This window comes from Oryza sativa, chromosome 9 (assembly GCF_034140825.1).
Source record: "Oryza sativa Japonica Group chromosome 9, ASM3414082v1".
NCBI classification, from domain to species: Eukaryota; Viridiplantae; Streptophyta; class Magnoliopsida; order Poales; family Poaceae; genus Oryza; species Oryza sativa.
This window is the reverse complement of record NC_089043.1, coordinates 6,507,616-6,532,477: the sequence shown is the minus strand read 5'-3', so window position 1 is coordinate 6,532,477 and position 24,862 is coordinate 6,507,616. Positions and strand designations below refer to the sequence as shown.

The window sequence follows — 24,862 nt, the reverse complement described above, 5'->3', positions numbered from 1 at the left end:
AAGTTGAAGCATGATGATACCTCTACTCCTCAATAATGTATTTGTACGTCTCCGTGTCATTTAGTGTTTGTGGTATTCAATTATTAATACCGCTACACATGGTGTAAATTTGATATGGCACAAGAGTAAGTGGGAAGTACAAAAAATAAAAATAATACTATCTCATGTAAGAGTACCTTACTGTTACTGAAAAACAAGAAAGCAAAACATAAACATAAGAGAAAGAAGGATTCTTCATCGAGTTTGGCTGTGTCACTGAAAAGGGTTTTTCATGGCGGTACCCTATTTTTTTCGCTATTGGTTATATGAGAGCTCCGTTTACAAAATTGTAACGAGGGGTGAAGGGTTTAGAACTGCCAGCGAAAATACATTTTTGTTGGCGGTTGCTTAAGAAATCCGCTTGCAAAAATAATCCTATGTTTGATGACGAACTTCTTAAGCAACCGCCCGTGTAAAGAAAATCCACCATATTAAAAGCCACCGCCCACTGATGACTCTCGAAGTCTCCAATCCCCACCTCACTTCTTATCCCCCGCCCTCCTTGTGCTCTCTCTTTTTCTCCCTTAAATACCGGCCTTCTCTTCGGCCCTCTCTCTGGCGCCACCATCGTCGCCTCCCTCCACGACCAAGTTGTCGTTGCCGAGGACCACCGCCGCATCAGCCAACGGTGAGGCCAAGGCCACCGGGTGGATCTAGCGACCCTGAGCTCTCTGTTGGTCGATCTGATTGGCCGGAGACGGCGGACGGCTCGAAGATGAGGTGGAGCGGGAAGACGACCAGCGGTGGGACTCAAGAACTCCAGATCTGGCAGCTACGGTGCTTAAGAACGCCAGATCTGGGGGATGTGGCGGCGGTGGTCCTTGGCGATGGCGGACGTCGGTTGCAATGTGGATCCTCGTTGCTGCCGGCAAGCGAAGCTCATGTATGGTGGCGGCAAATGGGGCGGTGGCGGCAGTGACCGCTCCTCCCTCTACCAGATCTAGCCAGCGGTGACCTCTCCTCCGTCTCGACGAAAGAGGGTGTGGCGGTGGTAGCCTCTCCCATCGTGCGGCTCGGCAATGGCCCCCTGGTTCGGCACGGTGCGATCTTTCTCCCTCTCCCCTTTCCCACTCCACCTGCGTCAATGGCTAGAACGGTGATGGCGGCTGTGAGCCTGCGACGATGACGCACCCAACACAACGACGACAAGTGTTGATCGATTTTGTTTCATGTCTTGATGTTTGCAAGTTGAAAGCAGTGTAAAATCGACTTCTGGATGTGGATGTTTTTGTGTTTGCATATTGAAAAGCAGTGTAAAATCGATTTCTGGATGTGGATTTAAATTTGGATATGATGTGGGATTTGAATCTCTGGATGTGGATGTCTTGATGTTTGCATGTTGCAAATTGATTTTTTTTGGGTAAAAACCATTTTGTTGGCAGTTCTCATAGTAGTGCCGCCTGCGATTCTTAAAGATCCACATGCAAAAATCGGTTTTCACATACGGACCACAACCACCAGCGAAAATCGTCGATTTATCCTGGCCATAGGTCGTTGGCGGTTGTGGCAGCCGCTAGTGAAAACATATTTTTGGCCACATGCGAAAAGTAACTTTGTAGTAATATGTTATCTTAGGGGTTAGGAACACTTCTTCGTCGACATGTAATATAGAACAATATATTAGCACATGACTAATTAAGTACTCCCTCTGTCTCAATATATAAAAGAAATAAGTCTAGATGAGAAACCTACAAGGAATCTGGATAGGTTAATTACATAAAAAAGTTAAAAAATAGATTAATATGAATTTTTAAATAAACCTTTCTATAGAATTTTTTTTATATAAAAGAATATTTAGCAGTTTAGGAATCATGGTATAAGTTTGAAAATTGGAGAAGAAACACACCCGAATTCACGTGGTGATTTTTGGGTGGGGATTAGATAAGTTCATTTAGGTCCCTTAGCTTTACACCGAATCCGATTTTCATCCTATAACCTCAAAGCCAGATACAACAACCGGTCCTTGAACTGTCAAAACCGGCGCAAATGAGGTCCCTTGGCGGTTTGGAAGGCGGTTTTGGCTGACGTGGCGCCTACGTGGCTGGTTTGACTAGCTAGGTCTTCGTCCCACATGGGATTGACGTGGCGTTTACGTGGCAATTCTATCTCGGAAAAATAATAAAAACCGTGGGCCCACATGTCAACTGCACAAAAAAAAGATGGGGGCCACGTGGGCCCACGTGTCATTCTCTCCCCTCCTCTTCTTCATCCCCTCTCCCCATCTCGGCATCTCCCCTCTCTTCATCTCTCTCAATCTCCTCTCTCTTCTCTCTCCAGGCACGACGACCAAAGGGCAGTGGCCGGTTGGGAGAAGGGACGGTGCGCGGCAACCACAGCTACGGAGGAACCAGTCCGGCAGTGGCGCAAGCGGAGGCGCCGCTTGGGACACCATCCTCGATGGCCCACCAAACACACGTGGTTGCGCCGCCGCAGCTGTGGGAGGCCACCGAACGGTGGCGAGGTGCGCGCGAATGGTGGGTCGGTGGCGGCAGGCTATGTGCGGCTGGCAGCGGCATCGCCATCCCCAACGGCGGCATAGGGTTGCGGGAGATCTAGAGGTTGGAGAACACCGCCGCGTACTCCGCCGCCAGCCTCTACCCTCCCCTGCCCTTTCCCTCTGACCAATCCCTCTCCCTTGTCCCCCACCTCTTCGTCGGCAGCGGCAGCGTGAACTGGGACGACAACGGCGGCGGCGATGGCCGTGAGGCAGCGCCGCGGCACGGTGAGGAAGAAGAGGGAGAGGGGAGAGGGAATGACATGTGGAACACACCATTTTTAATTTTTTTTAGCTAACATGCTGGCCTATGTGGGTCCCACCATTTTTAATTTTTTTTAGCTGATATGTGGGCCCATGGTTTTTATTATTTTTTTAGATAAAATTGCCACATAAGCACCACGTCAATGCTATGTGGGACGAAGACATAGTCAAACCAGCCACATAGATGCCACGTTAACCAAAACCGCATTCCAAACCGCCGAGTGACCTCGTTTGCACCGGTTTTGATAGTTCAGATACAAGTTGTATCTAGTTTTGGGGAGAAAAAGTGGATTCGGATAAAGTTAAGGGACCTGAAATGAACTTATTCTGCAAAAAAATCCCCCCGGCTGGGGCCCTATAAGAGGTAATGAGGCCCATTTACACATTGTGGTGGTTCCTTTCCACCCTCTCATCAGTTTGCCCACACAGCCGCCGCTTCCTCTCCCAGGCCGCGTGCACCGTCGCGGCCGCCTCCCCACGCCGTCGCCCTGCTCCCTTGCCAACTATTCCCCCGCTGGCCGCCGCTGCCCCATGCCACCATACCTCGTCTTCAAGCGACGTCGATTCTAATCATCATCATCCTTCTGCCGTTCTTCAACCACTTCCGAGGGGAAACGGGCTGAAGTGGGGAGATGGTGCTGCGGCGGGCTACTGCGGCGGTGGGCGATTGCCCGAAGAAGGTGGCGAAGCTGGTGGACCTGGTGAACCTTCCGACAGCCCTGAGGGAGTTCGCGGGGGGCCAGTCCCAGATGTCCCACCTCTCTTTCTTCCTCCGCGTCTGGTCACATATCAAGAGCAACAACCTCCAGGTACATTACATCATGCTCCTCCTTTCTTAACCAAGATTTGCATGTTCTTTTGCCTCACAAATTTATTAGGTCGCTCGGTGCATGGAATTGGTTGAGCTCATTATTGTCGCAGGTTTTTGGTAGCCTGTAGAATTTGTAAGTCTCAGATCATTTCTTAATTAGGGAATCCGGTCAAAAATTCTTAATTGGGGGAATAAAACTCTCTTCTTGCATACTGTGAACTACTGCGATGCGGGTTGATGTGTGCATGGTGAAAGAAGAAATGATTAGTTGGACATGCCAGGTTCTTGTTTAGGGTGGACAAACAATCTCACTCTGACATCCTAAAAGGGTTGCATTTTACAGTGCTATTTCCGTAGAATTTCTGTGAGCTTTTAATATAGCATCAATGCCCAGCAGACAGTGTTGGCATATCTACCACCCGAGGCAATTGTTGCCACTTTATTTGAATAAAGAATCGTTGTTATATTGATTTTAGGGATTGGGCTTGTTTTGATCAGCCCAAATGAACATAACAAGTCTTTGGCAATGCCAATAAATTTGAAATCATTTCTTTTGTTACCAATTTTTGGGTAGTGCCCAACCTTACAATCCCAGAATCTTGGTAACATGTACGTTGATAGTCTAGATGGGCTGCAACCAATTAAGAGCTCAATTAATCCTCCTAAACCTTCAATTGGCATAACATTAAATTGCCTAGCTTTACAAATTTTTTTTGCAAAGCCTAAATTTTGGCTTACCAATATGTTTATACGGTTTGCAGTGGGTCATAAACCAAGCAAGCTCGTGGTTTTTTGCTCAGAATTCTTGGAATTTATGTTTCATTATATTTCTTCTTGGCCTTGACGCCTCAACATCCCTTATGCCCTTTGAACACTACTCAGAAGATACTGCTGGTTGGTTTACAGGATATTCTTAACGTAAATAACAATATACTGTCTTTTAGGTGATCCAATGGGATGGTACCATTTTTTACTTATTGTCACCATTTTGACTTAAAATTAGTGGAGAAAACAGTTATGGTCCAAATTTAATTTAGTGGAGAAAGAAAATAGTTATGGTCCCATCTTCCGTGTGAATGTTTGTTTACGCATGCTTACACCCAGAAAAGTGTGAAGGGACTACGGTCTGAGCAAGACTCTCTTTTAGGAAATACGCAGAAGACGATCTTAGCAGGTCTATTGAGACTTAGGGCCCGTGTGAAACTCCATATAGGAGTAGCATATAAGCTGCACGTAAAAAGGGACGGCTCATTAGTGCATGATTAATTAAGTATTAACTATTATAAATTTTAAAAATGGATTTATTTGATTTTTTTAGAAAACTTCTATATGATTTTCTTTTTGCGCAAAACGCTCCGTTTAGCAGTTCGGGAAGCGTGTTAACAAAAAACGAGGAAGTTGTAGTTTGTAGTTGAAGTTTAGAACTCACCCTTGATATGCACTTTTCCCCTGATTACTAAATAATTCGACTGTATTTCTAAAGCATTGCCGTTGATTGTTCAAAATGAAAATACTGAAGGAAAACATCTGGCATTATGTAATATGTATTTTAGTCTCATGGTCTCTCAGTCACATAATTGAATTTAGTCTAAGCAGATTGCAGAATGACAGTTTCAATTCAAAAGTGCTTCTTAGCCTCTTTAGCTTTATTCTTGCAGTTCTTCTCTCAATTGATAATAATAGTAAACTTGTTTGAAATGAAGTGACTTGCTTGAAGAAAAGCTTTGTTTTTATAGTCTTTCTTCCTTCTCATATATACATAATTGTATCAATAAATGCCCACATGGAATTGTTACTAGTACTAAATGAAATTAATCCTGTTTTGCAGGACCCATCTAATAGGAACATTGTAAACTGTGATGACAAGCTGAAGACTGTATTATTGGGTAGGTCTAAAGTGGAGCTCTCTGAACTCCCAATGCTTGTCAAGCTGCATTTTCCCAAATTTCCAAAGTCATAAGAATATAAAAGTCACAGCTTTTAATAACTAAATTTTGTGGAAGCTGGTTTTATTTCTTGTATCCTCAGATAAGCAGCAAAGTCAATGTGAATTTGTTTCCAAAATGCCCGTTACTATCAGCTAACATGTGTGCAATGAACGATGCAGTTCTGTGACTCTTGAGTTCTGCCCACTCGATATATGTAATTTGTCATGTTAGTATCTTGTTGAAGAAACAGAACGATAGAAGGAAATCTGTGCTGCATGATTGCTGTCACTGTCTTTGATAGCTTCGGAATTGTGGAATTGACCAGAATTGAATTTAAGAAGGCGGCTCTTGAATGCATGCTGGAATTTGTTGGTTATGGCTTCCTACATTTCATGCTTCGGCAGAACTTAGAGTCAAACGTAGACAATGAATTGGATGGTTGTTTGGTTTGCTTTATGCTTTTGTACTCTGCAAATTGCAACAACTAGTAGGGCAGGTCTGGATAGTTGAAGAGTGCATTGTTGCTCTGTTTTTTAAGATACGGCTGAAGATCTGACCTCTGAATCTGAGGGACCCATTGGTATGGTGGAGAACGACAGCCAACTGTAGGGTTCTAATTGTTGTGTTATTTCCCTGCTGTTTGCAACATTAATTTGGAACTTTGATTGCAGCATTTGGCACGAATACCCTGTTTGGATTTTTGTTTTGAAATTTAAAGTAGTATATACCACGGTTTCTAGAAAATACCGTAATATGAAAACTCTAGATTAGGTTGTAGGATGAGTTAATATATCATGTAATCTCCTAGAAACAAATTCAGTGAGAAGACTTCACACTCCTTTGTGTTTTGACGATGAGGTACTCTGATTGATCAATCCATTCTCTTTTTCCCATACCAAAGAACTCGCACGTACGTGTAGCATTAGTAATCAATTGACTATTTCCAATCATTCTTCAAACTAGCTAATCGGCCCATAAGTAGTTTTGTGTGTTTATCAAAATCCCTACCACCTCCTATAGTAGCTTGATGAGCGCCAGTTCACACAATCATGGAGCTATAATTAAAAGGGCCTTATCTTTTCGCTTACGCTTACGCTTATGCTTGTCAGCCAAAATTTAAATTTTCAATCTTAAATTTGGAGAAGATTTTGATGTTTTTTCATTGAAATTTATTTTTCAGCTTTTGCTTTTAAATCGCTAAGAACACGTATATAAAAGTTTTATTCACAAATTACTGTTCGTTTGCAAATATACAGTTTCGCTTATTGATGGCTCCGTTTAGACGAGCGGAATGATGGTAACGAATTAAAGAATTAAGGGATACATATAGGGGAGCTTGGTTGTCATTTACCACGCCTAAGCTTTGAGAAGAAGGTTTGACAAGTTTAATTAACTGGTGAGCTGTTTAGTAGCAGCCACAATTATGACAAGAGTTCGTTCTAACAGCAAGTTAGGTCCCATATATATATTAATAATTTAAAAAGTTGGCTTGCTAAAGTGTGGCACATAATTTGATCATATGAATTTGGGCAAATGTGTCAACTTTTATTGGCAAATGGTGGTAAAGCACTAAAGTGTGGCTGGCATTGAAACTGGCGTCCATGCTTTAATTACAAAACTGATCATATTTTGATTTATACAGTAGTCCGTTCATCCTTGTACAATCACGTAGTATATATATGATCCCAAGAGAGTGAATATCTATGGTGTTTGTTTAGTTTACGCATTAAGCAACTTGTACAGTACTTTCACCGCCCGTATATATATGTATCCATCAATCCACAAAATTAATAAACTTTATAGGAACACATTAAGTGTGGTGTTCATGACTGTATCGGCAATGATCTTGTACATTTTCTCCGTGGGATGGATTGCATCAAAGAAGACGTATTTGTTGGCATTTTGACATAACAACGAGGTGCTCAAGCTGCAGAAGTAACCGGCCTCGAAGAGTCCTGTCCCACAGCAACCTTGCACTGCATTTTCAAAACCTGCTCACGTCGAAAAAAAGAGAGGAGAAACTAAGTATAGATCTCAACACAATTTACATATGTACAGCTGTACATATTAAATTCATTTCTCTCTTGTATTGGATGCATCACTAGTACTTTCACATAAGAGTTCAAAAAGGTCCAATTTTTTCAGGAAATTATATTATGTTGGTTGAGTTCTCTACACCTACTGCCGTGCGCCCGTGCCGCTACGTTTCTGTTGGAAATTAAACTTGGAATAGGTTACAAGCCTACAATATCAATGTGTAATCAAACTTGGAAGTCTGTAATCATAAAAATAAATATTAACATTGATACATGATTTTTTAATCATGAAGATAATTTCATATACTATAACTATTAATAATTATACAACAAGTATTAATGAGAATAATGATCAAACATGCTTACCCATATCTAGAAGAAAACAAAGTGCTAACTATAGGGTGGGCATTTGGTCTAACTGAGACCGAGGTTTCGGTTTGTTTTTTTTCTTGATATTTTACATGTTCGGCTTTGCAAATCAACACCGAATTTACTACTAGTACCTCTGTTTGAGATAGTAGTTAGTCAAGTAGTTAGCTAATACAGTGTATGTAAAAGGTAATCAACATTTTTCTCGTTGTGAAACAAGGACAAAAGCCGGTAGAGTCTAACCAGAATTCTACGTACGGCTCTACTCTATGGCCCTTTTTTTTTAGGCAAGTCAAAAGTTGAAAAGTTTTAATCTAAACAAACAAACGACTTTTTTTGTTTGGTTTTTTAAGTCATAAGCCACTCTAGCACTATTAAACCAAAAGTTAGGTTGGATAAGTTTTTTTTTTCTCATGTGAGATAGATGTATGACTACATTATTAAACTTAATTAGGGCATTAAATTCATCGGATTATAAATTATATAAGCCAATAAACTGAATTAAAAGTGTAAGCCAATAAATCTAAACCGGCTACATCTACCTACCCGGCAGTTGGCGCGCAAGTCCAGCCGTTAACAAGCATAGCAACTAACGTTAATGTGTATGCGTACTGTAGGACCTGCAACAGCAGCAACTGCAAGACGCCGTGACACGGCAGGAAGGCAGGTGGCATCCATGCCGACCTCCTGTTGCAGCACCGGCCGTAAATCAACGCGATGCCATGAATGCAATCCTAGCTACCGCCCCGCGCGCGCGATCACTTCCGTGCAGTTAATTTGTGAGTTAATGGAGGAGCAAATTAAGCAGTAGCATGCATGGATTGCTGTGTCACATATATACCGTAGTCGGCCGGCTTGTCGACGACGGAGGCGAGGATCTTGTAGGTGTCGGCGTAGACGAGTTGGAGGCCGGGGAGGTCCTTGTTGAGCCTGGCGGCGAGCCCCTGAAGCTTGCCGTTGAAGCTCCGGGCGACGGCGTTGTAGTCCTCGTTGCACTCGCCGGGGTTGTCGCGGTTGCCGATGCGCTCGGCGGGGAGGCACCCCATCGGCGTCAGCCCGGTGAAGTCCATCTTCCGGCCGCCGAGGGAGTGCACGTCGCGGATGGCGGACTCGGCGAGCCCCAGCAGGTACGCCTCGTACTCCGCCACCGTGTACTGCATCCGCCGCTCCGGCAGGTTGTAGTAGTTCTCGATGAAGTCGTTGGTGCCGATGCTCCAGATGTAGAGCGCCTCGCCGATGATCTCGCCGGCTTCAGCCTCCCCCTTGGCGATCCTCAGCCTCTCCTTGTACTCCCTGAAGTACTGAAGCTGCTCGCCAATCGTGATCACGGACTGCAAATCATATCAATATTGAATGCATATATGCATGCAGCTCAGTGCAAGCCGCCGGAGCGCGGTTGAGAAGAAAGACTCGACTATACAGACTACTTACTAGGACTCCGGCGGTGGCGTTGTCGAGGCCGGTGGCGGCGGAGGCGAAGGAGACGCCGGAGGCGAGCTGGTCGATGGTGAGGTTGGTGTCGAGGTAGGCAGGGATGCAGGGAGGGAGTCCGAAGGCCTCGGAGATGAAGTCGGTGGCGAGGCGGCCGTTGGAGAAGCGGCCGGTGGGGAGGCCGTCAGCGTAGTCGCGCCCGTACGGCCAGAAGTTGCTCCGCGCGATCGTCGGGATGAAGTTGTTGTTGCCCGTGTCCACCGACGAGTCGCCGAACACGATCACCGCCGGCACCTTCCCCGCCGCAGCCACCCCGCTGCTGCCCCGCCGCAGCAGCGCCGGCAACAACAAGACCAACCACCCGACTGGCGACATGGATCGATCGATCTGTTACTCACCTCGCCTCGCCTCGCCGCCCGATCACTTATTAAGGTGACCGCCCTGCTCCCATCATGTACCAAATATATATAAGGGCGGCGGCGGGTAATTTGGATTAATTAGCGGCATGGAGCACAATCAATGTGATCGTACTAACTGAGAGTATGATTAGCTGCAAGGAGTGAGAGTCGCTAGTGAGATCAAAAGAAGGTTTTACTCAGCTGCATCTGAGGCGCCTGCATTTATTCACTCTACAATGCCTTTATGTATATAAAATATAGATGCTGCCTCTGTCGCGTTGCTGGATGGTTGCCAATTTATGAGCCCCCATTCTCAACTTTTGTTTCGACCCACGCAACTAGAATTTACAGAATTTTTATTCGAAACAATTAACTTTTTTAAAAAAAAACTTTAAAATTTCCGTCCTCCAAATCCAAAGAACCTCCACGTCAGGGCGGTCGACGGTGAGAAGGACGTGTCCCCGGTGGTGACGATCGAGAGAGGAAGTCGGGGTGGTCGATGGCTCGTCTCCCCAATGACAACATGTACTGCGCCGAACACGCGAGCAAGGAGCGTGCCCTTGGCGGCGGTGGAAGCAATGATGGAGGCGAGATGGCTATTGCTAGAAAGGAGGCCTAGGGGAGGCAACACTGTAGAGGAGGTCGGGACGGACGGGTGGTCGGAGGAGGCATCGATTGGCGCTGGAGACTAGAGAGGAGGCAATAACAGTAGTCAGGTATGATTGTGTGAAGGATGAAGTGGAGATGTGGGAGAGAGGAGATAATGGTTGGACCGACGATTGGCCATCCAACTTTAGCTAGCTAAGTTTGGCCAGCTGGATGGCTTGGCCACCTTTGGCTCAAAATCGCCAAATTTTGGCTTGGAGAGTGGGATAGCCATGCTGTTGGAGATGCTCTAAGTGAGCAATTCCGCTATCCACGTAAAAATCTACTTCATAGTCATGCTACGCCCACCTCTTTGCTATCATTCCCCAATAGTAGTAACTTTTATATTAATGATGGTCACTTATTTACTTTTTCCTACACCTTGTCACTACTACATAAATTGACTTTGGTGCTAATTGAGAATCGATCATAGTTGCCAGATTTTCACACCGGCACCCAGCAGGTGGTACTGATGACTTCAGTCATCGGTGCCGGTTGTAGAACCAGTACCTATAAGACATATAGGTGCCAGTTTTTAGAAAAGAACCGACACCTATATGGTATTATATTATAGGTGTCGGTTCTAAACTAAAGTGCCACATGGCTGTTCATATAGGTGTTGGTTCTTTAAAACAATTGGCGCCTATAAATAGCATATAGGTGTCAGTTGTTGACCAGCCTGAACACGTGGCAAAAACTATAGGTGTCAATTTGTAACAAAAACCGATATCTATATGGCGAAAGGTCCTCATGGCCTGCCTCCAACAGAATGTGAATGAATGTGGCTATGATATTGTGTATTTGTTGATGAATGGATATGTGGAATTTGTATGTTGATGAATGCATGGCTTCGGCAGATGCAGCAACAACAACAGCTACAGAAGGCGGCCATGCATGCAAGATCCGCCGCAACAACAAGACCGATCGCCCAACCTCCTGCAACGTCTGTGTCCATGCTACCCGTGCCAGTGCCTCCACTGCCTACGCCTGTGCCAACACCGGTTGCATCACCACAGGTTCAGGTTCGCTTGCAACCTGCTTAGCCGACACCACCTTCGGCTCACTTGGCCCAAGCCTCGGCGTCCCATTCCACACCAAATGCGACCTCTGTCATCCAAGCCCAGTTTCAAGCTTTCATTAAGTAGCTAAGCTCGAGTCCTCCCCACAACGCACAACTGCCACCTTGGTAGTCGTGCCTTCACCAACCCTGGCCGTTGGAGGAGCAAGTCAAGGTGCGGTGGCATGGCAAACAGTGAACTCACCCGCAGCACGTTCGGCCCCTACCACGCTCCCACCAGCCGCCACCACAGTTTAAGCCACTTTGGTCGGCCCCACTCCCTTGATTCCTCTCCCAGTTGCAATCCAAGGCTAACCGCAAGCACATATCCATGGTTTGGTTTCGCCCTTCGCTCCACCATACCTAAGCCTTTCGCCCCAACTGCATTAAGGGCTTGTATCAAGTGTCGGAGGTGAAAAGAAGCTACCCTTGAGCTGGGGCCTTCGGTGATGCAGATCTACCTATCAATTGAATATTGCCCTTTGCATGCGAATCATAACATAAGATGAACTCGTTTCTCTCAAAGTCTATGCGTGAAATATATGAGAATTTGATGTTACATAATGTTTGTTACCTGATTACTTTCTGACATGAGAAATTTAAACTATTGGCATGCATAAACAACATACGGTGAGGGAGGTAGCGGTGCACATGGAGAAGATCGATTGTTGTTCTATTCATGGAGTTCATGGCATATTCTGCATTGATGTGAAGGCTTTCAACATGCATGGCTTGGATATTTGGAAACTTTATCAAGTCTACTTTCCAATGGATCCAATGGCACATCATTCGGAGTTTTTTTCACCAGCAATTGCAAGATGAAGATATGTTGCGCAAGCAGACTGGTTGACGCGCAAGTAGCGGCATTGATGATGATCATGGGCCTTGCACGACATGTTTGGATGGAGTTCTATTATCTCAAGGCCCATATTGGGTTGGGAAGGAGTCCACCTACAACTTCCTCACGGATTGAAGCCTTTCAAAGCAATGAATTTTTAAAATAAGAAAAAAAATATTCAACTCGGATTTGGTTTGGGCCAGCCTTGACATACTTGGACTAAAACATTTGTTTCTCTCTCGTCCAGAGTCTGTTTTGGACATGTGAGCACTTGATGGGAATATAACTTCATGGCCCATGTGATGGAGAGTCGCACCGACACAAATTCCTTCTGGTTTCACCGCAAGAGCCGAAACAAACCAATCGTGTTGCATATAGGTTCCCAGATTATGTTATATATAGTTTCTAGTTAGTTTCTAACCCATGTATAGGCTATATATGCCTTTGTACACGACCCAACAGGGTAGATCACGTTTATCCAAATGAAAATTTCAGCAAATTTGCTCTTGTTCTTCTCCTAGGTTTTGTGCCACCGCCGCCAAACTAGAGAGAGGAATTAGGAGTTCTGCCATAGATTGTTCTTGCTTTTCCTTGTAGGGAATTAAGGGGGGGGGGGTAATAGATTCACTTTTGCATGGTTGAGTGGATCAACCTATCAAAATGTGTGGTTTTGTGAATTCATGGTGAAAGGTGAGTTGCACGAGTAGCACTTCGTGAGGTTTCATGATATATCTGGATCCTACGTCGAGAAAGTTGGGCTTCCCCCGTATCCTTTGGAATCACCCAATCCCACCCCAGTTCAAGTACCCATATGTGGCAAGGTACACAGGTGAATTAGATCCAAGCAAATTTCTGTCAATCTACGAATCGTCAATCAAAGTAGCTCATGGGGACGAAAACACTAAAGCAGAGGGCATACACCTCGCTTTAGATGGTTTTCCCCAGTCTTTGTACTTCAATCTCCCAGAAAGTAGGATCTACTCTGGGGAGCAGCTGAGGGATGTGTTCGCCACAAACTTTCGGGGAAGCTACGAAGAATGCAAGACCTAGCAAGGGTTGTGCGGAATACGACAAAAACTTGGCGAATCAACACCTGAGTACGCGTGAAGGTTCTCCCAAGCAAGATGATAACTTCAAGACATTGCCAAAGCCTCGGTCAACAACACTGCTTCGGCATGCCTTCGCGTAGGTGACCTCACAAGGAAGATTACTCGAAAGCAACCAAAAACCCTGGATCACCTCTTTTGCATCATTGATGGCTACGCCAGGTAAGAGGAAGACATAAAACACCACAACAAAATCCATGCATAGTTCGACAAGGAGGTGGCTTAGGCCGAAATAAGCCCACCAGAGGCAAACATGGCTCCACTATCACAGCAAGGCTCAGCGCCCATGACATGGAATAAATTTCGGAGCGACAAGGGGAAGCAAGTCATGTCGGTCGAAGAGGTCCAAATCCTCCAAAAAAAACTCCAATGCAAGATAGGGGACGATGAAGGTTTTCCACCAAGAAAAAAAATACCAAGAAAGATAAATATTGTTTATTCCATGGCACGTCCTCTCATATGTCATGGTTACATGTAAGGCATACCTCCTATCCCACACCTTATGGAAAATACGGGTACGGTATACCTTCGTGTATATGGTATGTTTCCATATGTGATAACGAAATCTACAAGATATTATGGAAAATATCCTCACGAGCTGGTGATTAATAGAGTCCTATTCGGAAAGGATTGGGTTTATTTTATATTATGCAGGGTTCATTGTCTCCGAGTTCTACTCGGAGACTAAGGCAACTCACAGTATAAAAGGCACACCCCCTAAGGGGTTCGGATCATCGAATCATAGTACCGATACACTCACCATAGTTTACGAAGCCGGAGGACGCGAAGGCTACTCGCCGGGAGATCTCGTCGAACCCTTCCACGGTCGAACTACCAGAATGTCTAGAAATGTAGAGCTTAAAGTAGAAAGGCTCTTTTGGATGGAAAAACTATGACTTCGTAGTTTTCGTTAGTAGAAACCTAATTCATTAAAATTCCGTCCAGTAAAACGGAAGAATTATAAATTTCTAAAATAATAGATAGGAATACCGCGAATAAAGCCATTGCGACCCCCATAAAAGGAGTAGTCCCCCAACCCGGAGCTACTTTCCCATATTCCGAATTCAAGGGTTTCAATAAATTACCTACGCGAGTTTGTCTTGGTCCAGGTCTAGAACTATCTTCAACGGTTTGTGTAGCCATAAATTCCATTTAATGATTTGTGTTGACTTTGTATACTATTCCGTTGTAGTTGTAAATACACGATCTTTTCGTAGATCCATTGTAATCTTGAAATTCTATAAAAATGGAAATAGCAACTTTAGTCGCCATCTCCATATCTGGTTTACTTGTAAGCTTTACTGGGTATGCCTTATATACCGCGTTTGGGCAACCCTCTCAACAATTAAGAGATCCATTCGAAGAACACGGGGACTAATTGAAGTAAGAAGTCTCCCAGATGGGGAGACTTCTTACTTCAATTAAATTATTTCACTTTTTTAGTCGGAACCTTAGGTGGTTCTCGGAAGAAGATAGCGAAAAAAATTATCCCTAAAGTCGAAACTAAAAGGAACGTATAAACCAATGCTTCCATAGATTCGATCGTGGTTTATTTACAATTATAACTTCCACACCTATTCATTTGTCATTTGGGATCATTTCCCGTATAAAAAAGGAAAAAGAGTCAAAGAAGGGATGGGAGATGTTTCCCATGTCAAATAAAAAAAGAGAGGTGAAAGATACCAAAGCAATGCGGCCTCAGACTGGCTGTCTCCTCGTAGTTGGATCTCCGACTTTTTGGAATGTTCCAAATTCCACTTGAGCATCCAAGTCTGGATCAATACCAGCAAAAACATCTCGGAACAAGGTTCTAGCCCCATGCCAAATATGTCCGAAAAAGAAGAGCAAAGCAAAGGTAGCATGACCAAAAGTGAACCAACCCCTTGGACTGCTGTGAAAAACACCATCTGATTTCAAAGTAGCCCGATCTAATTCAAAAATTTCCCCTAATTGGGAACGCCTCGCATATTTTTTTACAGTAGCAGGATCAGAATAACTTACTCCATTAAGTTCGCCACCATAGAACTCCACCGTTACGCCTACTTGTTCAACACTATATTTGGATTCTGCTCTTCTAAAAGGAACGTCCGCTCTCACAATTCCCTCTTCATCTACCAAAACAACCGGAAATGTTTCAAAAAAAGTAGGCATACGGCGTAAAAAAAGTTCGCGCCCTTCTTTATCTCTAAAGATAGGATGTCCTAACCATCCAACAGCTATTCCATCCCCATTGTCCATTGAGCCTGCTCTGAATAATCCCCCCTTTGCCTGATTATTACCAATATAATCATAAAAGGCTAATTTTTCGGGAATTTTAGACCAAGCTTCTGATAAACTGAGATTTTCGGCTAACCCATCACTAACTCTTCGATATATTTCTTGCTGAAAGTATCCCTGATCCCACTGATAACGAGTAGGCCCAAACAATTCAATTGGGGTAGTTGCTGACCCATACCACATAGTTCCGGCAACTACGAAAGCTGCAAAAAAAACAGCAGCTATACTACTGGAAAGTACAGTTTCAATATTGCCCATACGTAATCCTTTGTATAGACGTTGAGGTGGACGGACACTAAGATGGAATAGGCCCGCTAATATGCCCAATGTACCCGCAGCAATATGATGAGAAGCTATTCCCCTCGGAACAAAAGGATCAAAACCTTCTGCACCCCACGCCGGATTTACAGCTTGTACTTTTCCAGTTAGTCCATAAGGATCAGACACCCATATCCCAGGACCATACAAACCCGTTACATGAAATGCGCCAAAGCCAAAGCAAGCCACCCCTGCAAGAAATAAATGAATTCCAAAGATCTTGGGCAAATCCAAAGAAGGTTTTCCCGTCCGCTCATCACAGAATATTTTGAGGTCCCAATATACCCAATGCCAGATAGCTGCCAAGAAACACAAGCCAGAAAACACAATATGCGCCCCTGCCACGCCTTCATAACTCCAAATACCCGGATTCGTTACAGTTCCTCCTGAAATACTCCAACCACCCCACGAATTGGTTATTCCTAAACGAGTCATGAAAGGAATGACGAACATACCTTGTCTCCACATTGGATCCAGAACAGGATCAGAGGGATCAAAAACCGCTAATTCGTATAAAGCCATCGAGCCAGCCCAACCAGAAACTAGAGCTGTGTGCATTATATGCACCGAAAGCAATCGACCCGGATCATTCAATACGACAGTATGAACACGATACCAAGGCAAACCCATGGAAATACCCCTTTAGCAAAGAAAAATAGACACGATGTCACTTTATTTTATCGCATTGGCAAAGACTATCCATATCCTATGTACCTAACCCTTCTACTCGGAGACTAAGGCAACTCACAGTATAAAAGGCACACCCCCTAAGGGGTTCGGATCATCGAATCATAGTACCGACACACTCACCATAGTTTACGAAGCCGGAGGACGCGAAGGCTACTCGCCGGGAGATCTCGTCGAACCCTCTCGACAAGATGCATCAACAATACATAATACATGTCATGTGGGGCCACCCCGCTCCGCCGGCTAGCTCCAAGGGGCGGAGAGAGAGAGGATAGTGAGAAGAGGGGATAGAGAGGATAGAGATAAGAGGGGAGTAGTGAAGATGACATGTGGGGCCACATGGGCCCCACCATTTATTATTATTCTGTGTGTCACTAACATGTGGGCCCCACAAGTTTTATTATTTTTCTAGATTAAATTGCCACGTAAGCACTACATCAAGGCCACGTGGGATGAATACCTAGTCAAAGGAGCCACGTAGACGCCATATCAGCTAAAACGGTGGACAAAAGTGTCGAGGAATCTCATTTGCACTAGTTTTGTGGTCCAGGGTGAATATTGAACTCGATGACAAATTGAGAGACCTAAAGTGAACTTATTCCAATGTTGTGTTTCTTCTAATTTGTTTGGGCCTGTGTTCGGCTTTGAGTTGCTTAATGGGCTTTTTTACTATATCTGTGCTTTCTAATGGGTTCGGATTCTATTTGGATTTTGACATTATTTGGCCTTTTGAAAGGCTTGGGTTATATTTGGGCTTTTATAAATACTAGTTGGGTGTCTGTCTGTTGCAACGAGAAAAAAAATATATCAATTTAAAATTACACGTGGCGAAATGATGTTAAATAATAGTTAGTGTAATTTTGTTGTAAAGAAAACGTTAATATAACACGAACAATAAATTTTAGGTTCCGCTATTAAATGAGCTCCGTTGATTACTTGGGCTTTTTAATGGATTCGGATGCAAATCGCTGATCGAATTGTGTTTGGAGTTTCCTGTTTTTGTCTAATTTTTTGTTGTATAGAATCTGAGCTGCTAGATTTAGATATAATGGTTCAAAAAAATCGGAATGATAGATAGTAGCCACTTTTTTCCGTCGAGTATAATATGCGACTATAAAATGGGCGGCTTAAACCCTCGCCTCCCCATATTCCTGAATCTAGCTTTTTCACGATGATAGATAGTAGCCACTTTTTTCTGTCGAGTATAATATGCGGCTATAAAATAAAATGGGCGGCTAAACCCTTGCCTCCCCCATTCCCCAATCTAGGTTTTTCGCGATGGTGTCGGCGTCGCGCTTCGTCCTCCTCTCGAGGCTCCCCGCCGCCGCCGCCTCCTCCCGCTTCCTCCGCCCGCTCGCCGCCGCGGGGAGCCTCCTGCCGGCGGCGCTTGCCCCCTTCGCCCCGCCCGCGGCGGGGGCCAGGTGCTTCGCCACGCAGCCGGCGACCTCGTCGCTGCGGGACTCGTCGCCGAACTGGAGCAACCGGCCCCCCAAGGAGACGATCCTCCTAGACGGGTGCGACTTCGAGCACTGGCTGGTCGTCATGGACCCGCCCCCCGGCGATCCCTCCAACCCCGAGCCCACCCGCGATGAGATTATCGACGGCTACATCAAAACCCTCGCCCAGATCGTTGGAAGGTATAGCCATCTTGGCAATCCTCCCCCTTCTTCCTCTCATGCGCATCTCACATCCGTTAGATTCTCGTTTTAATCTGATGGTTCGTGATTGGGGGTGAGGAAATGGGACGGGGGAAGTTGATTTGGTGATACTATAATTAGGTGATATGTTAAGTTTTTCCATGGTGTTACTTGTTAACTTCATCTGTGGTGGATTGGCTGATAAATATCTGTTTCAGTGATAGGGTATTCTATGTTGTTGATGCATATTTCATTTTATTCTCACAGATGTAACTGGGAGTTTATTTAGATATTCAACTTCCACATGTATTTGTCAATTTCTTTTAACTTGCTGCTGTTTCCATATTAATATGTTCTCATGGTGTTACATGTAGTAGTAAATTATTATGGGTGAATAAATTAGTATTTCTGTGGGGGGTAATTTGTAAATTAGAAGGGAGGTCATGCCCTCCTGTTATTAACAGCAGGGCCGGCTCTAAATTTTTGAGGGCCCTAGGCGAACTCCTTGACATGGCCCCTTAAGACGTACGCTCTCTCTATATATACACAGATGCGCTTGGCACTTTTAAAGTATAGTACTTTTAAAGCATTCATCAGCTAATCATGGTGAAAACAAATACTCCCTCCGTTTCACAATGTAAGTCATTCTAGCATTTTTCATATTTATATTGATGTTAATGAATCTAGACATATATATCTATTTAGATTCATTAACATCAATATGAATGTGGAAAATGCTAGAATGACTTACATTGTGAAACGGAGGAAGTATTGATAATATCCTCTATATATGTTGCTAAAAATACCAAAAAAAGCATTAAAATGGAATTAATATGGTTAGCTCCAGGGACTTCATTAATAATACTTGACAAAAGAAAAGATGACAGACATCCATTTGCTTCTCATAAAAAAAAAACTCCTTCGGGCATTTCTCGATGCAAAATCATTAATGATGGTTTCAAGATCAATATTGTCCAAGACATTCTTCTCAATGCAGCACATAGCCAAGCCATTTAATCTTTGTTGTGACATGGTTGATCTCAAATTGTTTTTCAATAACTTTAATTTTGAGAAGCTTCTTTCAGCTGAGGCTACTGTCACAGCTACAGTTAAGATGATTCGATAGGGAACTGAAACATTGATTGTGTTAATGCCCTCCTGTTATTAACAGGATGTTTTTTAAGCATACTTCATGCCCTGTTTTGAAAATTGATGTGTTATATCAAATCTGTCGACCATTGACATATTTAGGCGTCCATCTTTATGGTAGCATGTGCTAGTTTTTCTGGTTTCTCTTTAACTATCGCATCATGTAAGTCTTTCTATAGAACAATTTATGTGCTTATTTTTTTTTCTCATTTTCTTGATATATGCCCTGGGTATTAGCCATTGTATAAATTGTTCATAAGTTTTTTAAACCAAATGCACCCTTTTTTCCAGTGAGGACGAAGCACGGCATAAGATATACTCAGTGTCAACTCGGCATTACTTTGCTTTTGGTGCTCTTGTATCTGAGGAACTCTCCTACAAACTCAAAGGTATTTATGGTTATGTGAAATTCTTTGTAGGGGATGTTTTGTGGGTTTCACTTGTTTTTGCTTTAATGCTGTGCTTTTAAATTATTTTGCTAGAGTTGCCCAAGGTCCGCTGGGTTCTTCCAGACTCATATCTGGATGTCAGAAATAAGGACTATGGAGGTATTGTTCATTCTGTTCCTTATTGAATTAAAAGATCATCACTCTTTTTTGGAACTGTTTTTACATCATTTGCATATTATGACTAAAATGATTAATTCTAATGTCCCTGTGCAATGCTTTGAACTGATAATATCTGACTTGTTTTTATAGAGGTTATGTTTTTCCGCATCAAGTATATGCTTAACCGTAGAGTACTCTTCTGCTGATTGCTCTGGTGTCACCTTGTATTCTAGCATACCACTAAACTTTTTATTTGGAGCCTATATCTTGTGAAATCTCATAGTACTAAGGATATCTTTAATTTAGTTTGCTATTTCTTTCCTAGACCATCTGATAAGTTGATTGCTTGATTATCAGTACTCATCGCAGTGAAATCAACTGATTCAAGCAAACTTTATAAACTTGAGTCAGTAATATCTATTTAGTTATCTTGCTATGAGGGAGTAAATGGTAACCTTGGCTGTAGCTTTACATATGTCATGGTAGTGGTACTGATTGCAAGCTGTCCGTGGCAGTACCATCTTCTGTGGTTGAGAATTTGAATAAATATGTTCTTAGTGTGTTGTTTGTTGTTGAGTTCATAGTTGTATCTAGCATAATCTTATGAGTTCATAATTACTTTTATCTGTTTTGTAATGTCTTTATCCATGTGATGGAATCATAGAGATGTGATCTATGATCATTTGGTGTATTTGACATATTATCTTTTATCACAGGAGAGCCTTTTATAAATGGAGAAGCTGTTCCTTATGACCCTAAGTACCATGAGGAGTGGGTGAGAAACAATGCACGTGCCAATGAAAGGACCCGACGCAATGATAGGCCTAGAAACTTTGACAGGTCAAGGAATTTCGAGAGGAGAAGGGAGAACATGCACAACTTCCAGAACAGAGATGTGCCTCCTGGGCAGGGATTCAACAGCCCTCCCCCACCAGGGCAGGGCCCAGTCCTGCCTCGTGATGCTCCTCCGATGCCTCCACCTCCATCTCCACCAAATCCAGGTGCTCCTCCAAGCTACCAGCCCCATGCACCAAATCCGCAAGCAGGCTATACAAACTATCAGGGTGGTGTGCCTGGTTACCAAGGTAGAGCCCCTGGCTATCAAGGTGGCAACCAGGAATACCGAGGTCCACCCCCACCCCCACCCTCTGCTTACCAGGGCAACAACCCTGGATACCAGGGAGGAGGGCCAGGTTACCATGGTGGCAACCCACCTCCTTATCAAGCCGGCAACCCACCTCCTTATCAAGCCGGCAACCCTGTCTTTGCTGGTGGTGCACCAGGCTACCAAGGCCAAGGAGGCAACCCTAGTTACCAGCAAGGCAGCGATAACTACAATGCCGGTGCGCCGGCCTATAAGAGGGATGAGCCAGGGAGGAATTACCAGTAGAACAACACTGCTAGAACAAATGATATGTAGAGTCTAGTACGAGCATAACGCTATTTGCTGTCTGTTTTGGAGTCTATCGCATGTATACTCTTACCCTGCTTTGCAAACTCAGTTTCTTATGTGTCGACTAATTACTTCGATGTGTCTGAAACTGGCGATTGTTTGAGGCACTTCTAGCATTATAAATGTTTACTCAACTAGTGTTTTTTGTCCAAATAAATACACTGCTAACTGCTCTCGCACGGAGCTCGGAAGCAGCTCTGTTAGTTTCATTTCTATTGAGCTGTAAATTGTTGTCATGTGTGCTCTGTCTCTGTTGATGTTGCTCGATTACATCTGGGTGCAACCAAACAGTTGTACAATTGGCAGCCACGCCCCTGTGCAGTAGTGCTCTTTGAAACACTTGTTCGTGGCTGGAGGAAGGATACATGAACATGATTACTTTTAAGTAAATTACATGATCGGTCTTTAAAAGTTGAGTATGGTGTCACTTGTGTCAATGATATAGTAAAATCAACATTATGATCCATGATCTTGTTTAAGTGAATAATTCCGGTCCAAAACACGTTTGATCGGGTTGACTGTCTCACGTGGCCGGTCCAAAGCACGTTTGATCGGATTGATTGTCTTATGTGGCGGTCTGCCGGTCTAGTGTGAGCATATTTAGGTTCCTCCCTCAGTCCCCAAATCTGTATTCTTAGTGTGATTTTTAGGGTTGCGATGATAGTGGCGATTGGGGTGGTGGTGGAGACATGGCGGCGACGAGGAGGACGAGGAAGTCTGTCCCCAAATCTGCCTTCTTAGTGTGATTTCTAGGGTTGCGATGATATTCTTAGTGGATTGGGGTGGTGGTGGCTCCTCTCTCCGTCCCCAAATCTGCATTCTTAGTGTGATTTCTAGGGTTGTGATGATAGTGGCGATTGGGGTGGTGGTGGAGACATGGCGGTGACGAGGAGGACGAGGGAGTCCGTCCCCAAATCTGCCTTCTTAGAGTGATTTCTAGGGTTGCGATGATAGTGGCGATTGGGGTGGTGGTGGAGACATGGTGGCGACGAGGGAGGCGGGTATGGTGGCAATGACAAGGTAGGCGGCGACGGGTTCATGAAGTGCTGTGTGTTTGGCGGATATTGCATTGTGGAGTAGGTTTTGTTGTTGAAGAGTTTCTTTGTGATGTTTTTAAGCAGAATCTAGCAGTCCCCTAAGTTATATATAAGAAATAATAGACATAATACTTGTTATAAATTTAAAAATTCATATAAAATACACATTAACTCCTTTTAAGATTGAACTAAACTTCTGTAAAATCACAATATTTTGAACTTTAATGTAGTAAAATGTAGTATAAGAACCATAAAACATGCTTCAACTTGTAAAATTGATAGAAAATTCATTTTAACTCCAAATGGAATGAACCCGAATTTATGTAGAACCAGCAGAATGTGAAATTCAATTTGGTAAAATAAAATTTAACACCTTCTGTACCCAAAATCAGCACTAATAATTTGTATAGTAAAATGATCATCACAGTCACACACATAATCCAACTTAAAAAATTCATAGGAAATTCATATTAGCTTCAAATATTATGAACTCAGCTTTGTTAGGCTAATAGAACCATTTTCTTATATTAGCAAAAACATATGGCAATACTATTTTTAAAAAATAAGTCTCTAAAATATTATATAGGAAATTGTTAACACATACCACACTACTACTTGTAAAATACATAATAAAATCATACAAACTCTAAAAAATTGTGAAACCAATTAGGTTGATCTAGAAAACTAAACACTTCATCACTGCAAGGTAGAATTTGACAAAACTACCTCTTAAACCCATTCCAAATATCTTCCTAAGGGATAAATACTATAATACATAATTTATAAAATTCATAACTCTCAAATAAAAATAGATAAAATATAAATTCATTCACCTAAAATCATTTTAGACCAGTACATGCCCACTGTGCATAAATCATGCATTTCGGAGCATTTTGTATTATTCGCATAATTTGATATTCTTTCCGTTTCAGGCTATAAGACTTTCTAGCATTGCCCATATTTATATAGATATTAATGAATCTAGGCACATATATATCAAGATTCATTAACATATATATGAATGTGGACAATGCTAGAAACTCTTATAATATGAAACGGAGGAAGTATTTATTTGTATATCGTGCATTTTGTATAGATCATTGCATTGACGGTGAAGGAGTGAATTAGGTGTTGTCCAACATATCCGAAGACAAGGCAAGTTCTACCTTCCCTTCCCTTTGATCACAATGAAACCAATGATTTGGGAGATGAAATGTGTTGTTTGTGAAACTACACATGTTGACATTTTATAAAAACGATATTTTATTTAAAACTTGGTTGATGGTAGCTATAACCTTATTGCTACATAATCCACCTTGACATATTGACATCCCGCTGTTTGTAACCATAGGTTGAGTTTGGGAATTTTCTAAATGCTCATTTGGGTTTAAATATGCTTATAATTATGCTAGTTGCTTAGTCATGCCTAGAACTAAGCAAATAGCCTTTCCTCTCATCTCATGATTGAAATTTTGGGAATTTGTTTATTGCTGGACAGAAAATGAAAATGCTAAGTATCTATGAACCAAAATGAGAAAAAATGATTTTAGACTTGGGCGACAAGTGGTATGCATATGGTAGTAGATGCACATCGATAGGGGGAGTATTCGCTTGAGACAGTTAAGGACTGAACTTCGTATCACTAACTAAAGCATTATGTACATTCACATGTGCTATTTATGGGGTGGTCTTAGCTAATTAATTTATATAATGTCTAGCCTTACATTTTGGTAGGCCGGGAAAGAATGATTTAGTCTGAGCGATGATTCATAAGAACTACCTATTTACCTTACTTTTTATTTGGATAGTTTAGGCGTCTAAATTTGTCCAATTCAATAGTATAGTGCCTCGTGGGGGAACGGATGTGTTCACTGCCACGGTGTTAGGTTTAAGGCATAGGTCCACCACCTAAGGTTCTGGGTCATTGCCAGGGTGTATTCACACCTACTGTGTTGTGCAAGGCTATGCATTATATATATAATGTAAAAGCTATGTTATGACCTTTAGATCACATTCAACGTGTAGAGTGTGGTGAAGCAATGCAAGCTTAAAATAAACTAGAGTGTTCATATGATGTAGGTAAATATATATAAACTCTATAGAGTTCTAAAAACAATCGATTAGCTGTACTCACGGTCATGAATTGTGTTTGTGAATTGTGAACTTGGAAATGATGGATTGGATTGGGTTGGATGAAAATGATGATGGAATTATGCCTTGTTGCCAGGAGGGGCAGCAAGGGTATGGTTATGATGATTGATACGATGAATATTATATTACATCTTTGTTCATACTATACTTTGTTAATTGAATTGTCAACTTCCTTTACAACTATTTGCG

At 43.0% G+C, this 24,862-nt stretch overlaps 3 protein-coding genes across 4 annotated transcripts; 2 read left to right on the top strand and 1 right to left on the bottom strand.

Annotated features, from left to right (window-relative positions):
* Positions 1-3,184: 3,184 nt before the first annotated feature.
* LOC4346458 (upstream activation factor subunit spp27) lies at positions 3,185-5,812 on the top strand. The gene is made up of 2 exons (XM_015755354.3): positions 3,185-3,606; positions 5,437-5,812. Exons 1-2 carry the CDS (start codon positions 3,430-3,432, stop codon positions 5,566-5,568), a joined length of 309 nt encoding a protein of 102 aa, XP_015610840.1. The 5' UTR covers positions 3,185-3,429; the 3' UTR covers positions 5,569-5,812.
* A 1,305-nt stretch (positions 5,813-7,117) lies between these two features.
* Positions 7,118-9,810, bottom strand: LOC4346457 (GDSL esterase/lipase At2g42990). 2 transcript variants are annotated; one of them, XM_015756740.3, is made up of 3 exons: positions 9,373-9,810; positions 8,783-9,272; positions 7,118-7,527 (listed from the first exon to the last, which is right to left on the bottom strand). In XM_015756740.3, the coding sequence occupies exons 1-3, from the start codon at positions 9,745-9,747 to the stop codon at positions 7,334-7,336; spliced, it is 1,059 nt and encodes a 352-aa protein (XP_015612226.1). In that variant the 5' UTR covers positions 9,748-9,810; the 3' UTR covers positions 7,118-7,333. The 2 variants fall into 2 exon arrangements, with proteins under 2 accessions (XP_015612226.1, XP_025876006.1); XM_026020221.2 differs by having other exon boundaries at positions 8,783-9,248.
* Positions 9,811-17,952: 8,142 nt separating this feature from the next.
* On the top strand, positions 17,953-21,622 carry LOC4346456 (multiple organellar RNA editing factor 8, chloroplastic/mitochondrial). Its single transcript, XM_015756739.3, has 4 exons — positions 17,953-18,335; positions 19,776-19,873; positions 19,967-20,032; positions 20,749-21,622. Exons 1-4 carry the CDS (start codon positions 17,977-17,979, stop codon positions 21,420-21,422), a joined length of 1,197 nt encoding a protein of 398 aa, XP_015612225.1. The 5' UTR covers positions 17,953-17,976; the 3' UTR covers positions 21,423-21,622.
* The last annotated feature ends 3,240 nt before the right edge of the window (positions 21,623-24,862 follow it).

Excerpts from the sequence above, each read along its gene's own strand:
- LOC4346458 (XM_015755354.3), top strand. The coding sequence starts at position 3,430 with ATGGTGCTGCGGCGGGCTACTGCGGCGGTGGGCGATTGCCCGAAGAAG. Across the intron at positions 3,607-5,436 it reads TCAAGAGCAACAACCTCCAG|GACCCATCTAATAGGAACAT; the intron begins GTACATTACATC and ends CCTGTTTTGCAG.
- LOC4346457 (XM_015756740.3), bottom strand. The coding sequence starts at position 9,747 with ATGTCGCCAGTCGGGTGGTTGGTCTTGTTGTTGCCGGCGCTGCTGCGG. Across the intron at positions 9,273-9,372 it reads ACGCCACCGCCGGAGTCCTA|TCCGTGATCACGATTGGCGA; the intron begins GTAAGTAGTCTG and ends TATGATTTGCAG. Across the intron at positions 7,528-8,782 it reads CGACAAGCCGGCCGACTACG|GTTTTGAAAATGCAGTGCAA; the intron begins GTATATATGTGA and ends CGACGTGAGCAG.
- LOC4346456 (XM_015756739.3), top strand. The coding sequence starts at position 17,977 with ATGGTGTCGGCGTCGCGCTTCGTCCTCCTCTCGAGGCTCCCCGCCGCC. Across the intron at positions 18,336-19,775 it reads CTCGCCCAGATCGTTGGAAG|TGAGGACGAAGCACGGCATA; the intron begins GTATAGCCATCT and ends CCTTTTTTCCAG. Across the intron at positions 20,033-20,748 it reads CAGAAATAAGGACTATGGAG|GAGAGCCTTTTATAAATGGA; the intron begins GTATTGTTCATT and ends CTTTTATCACAG.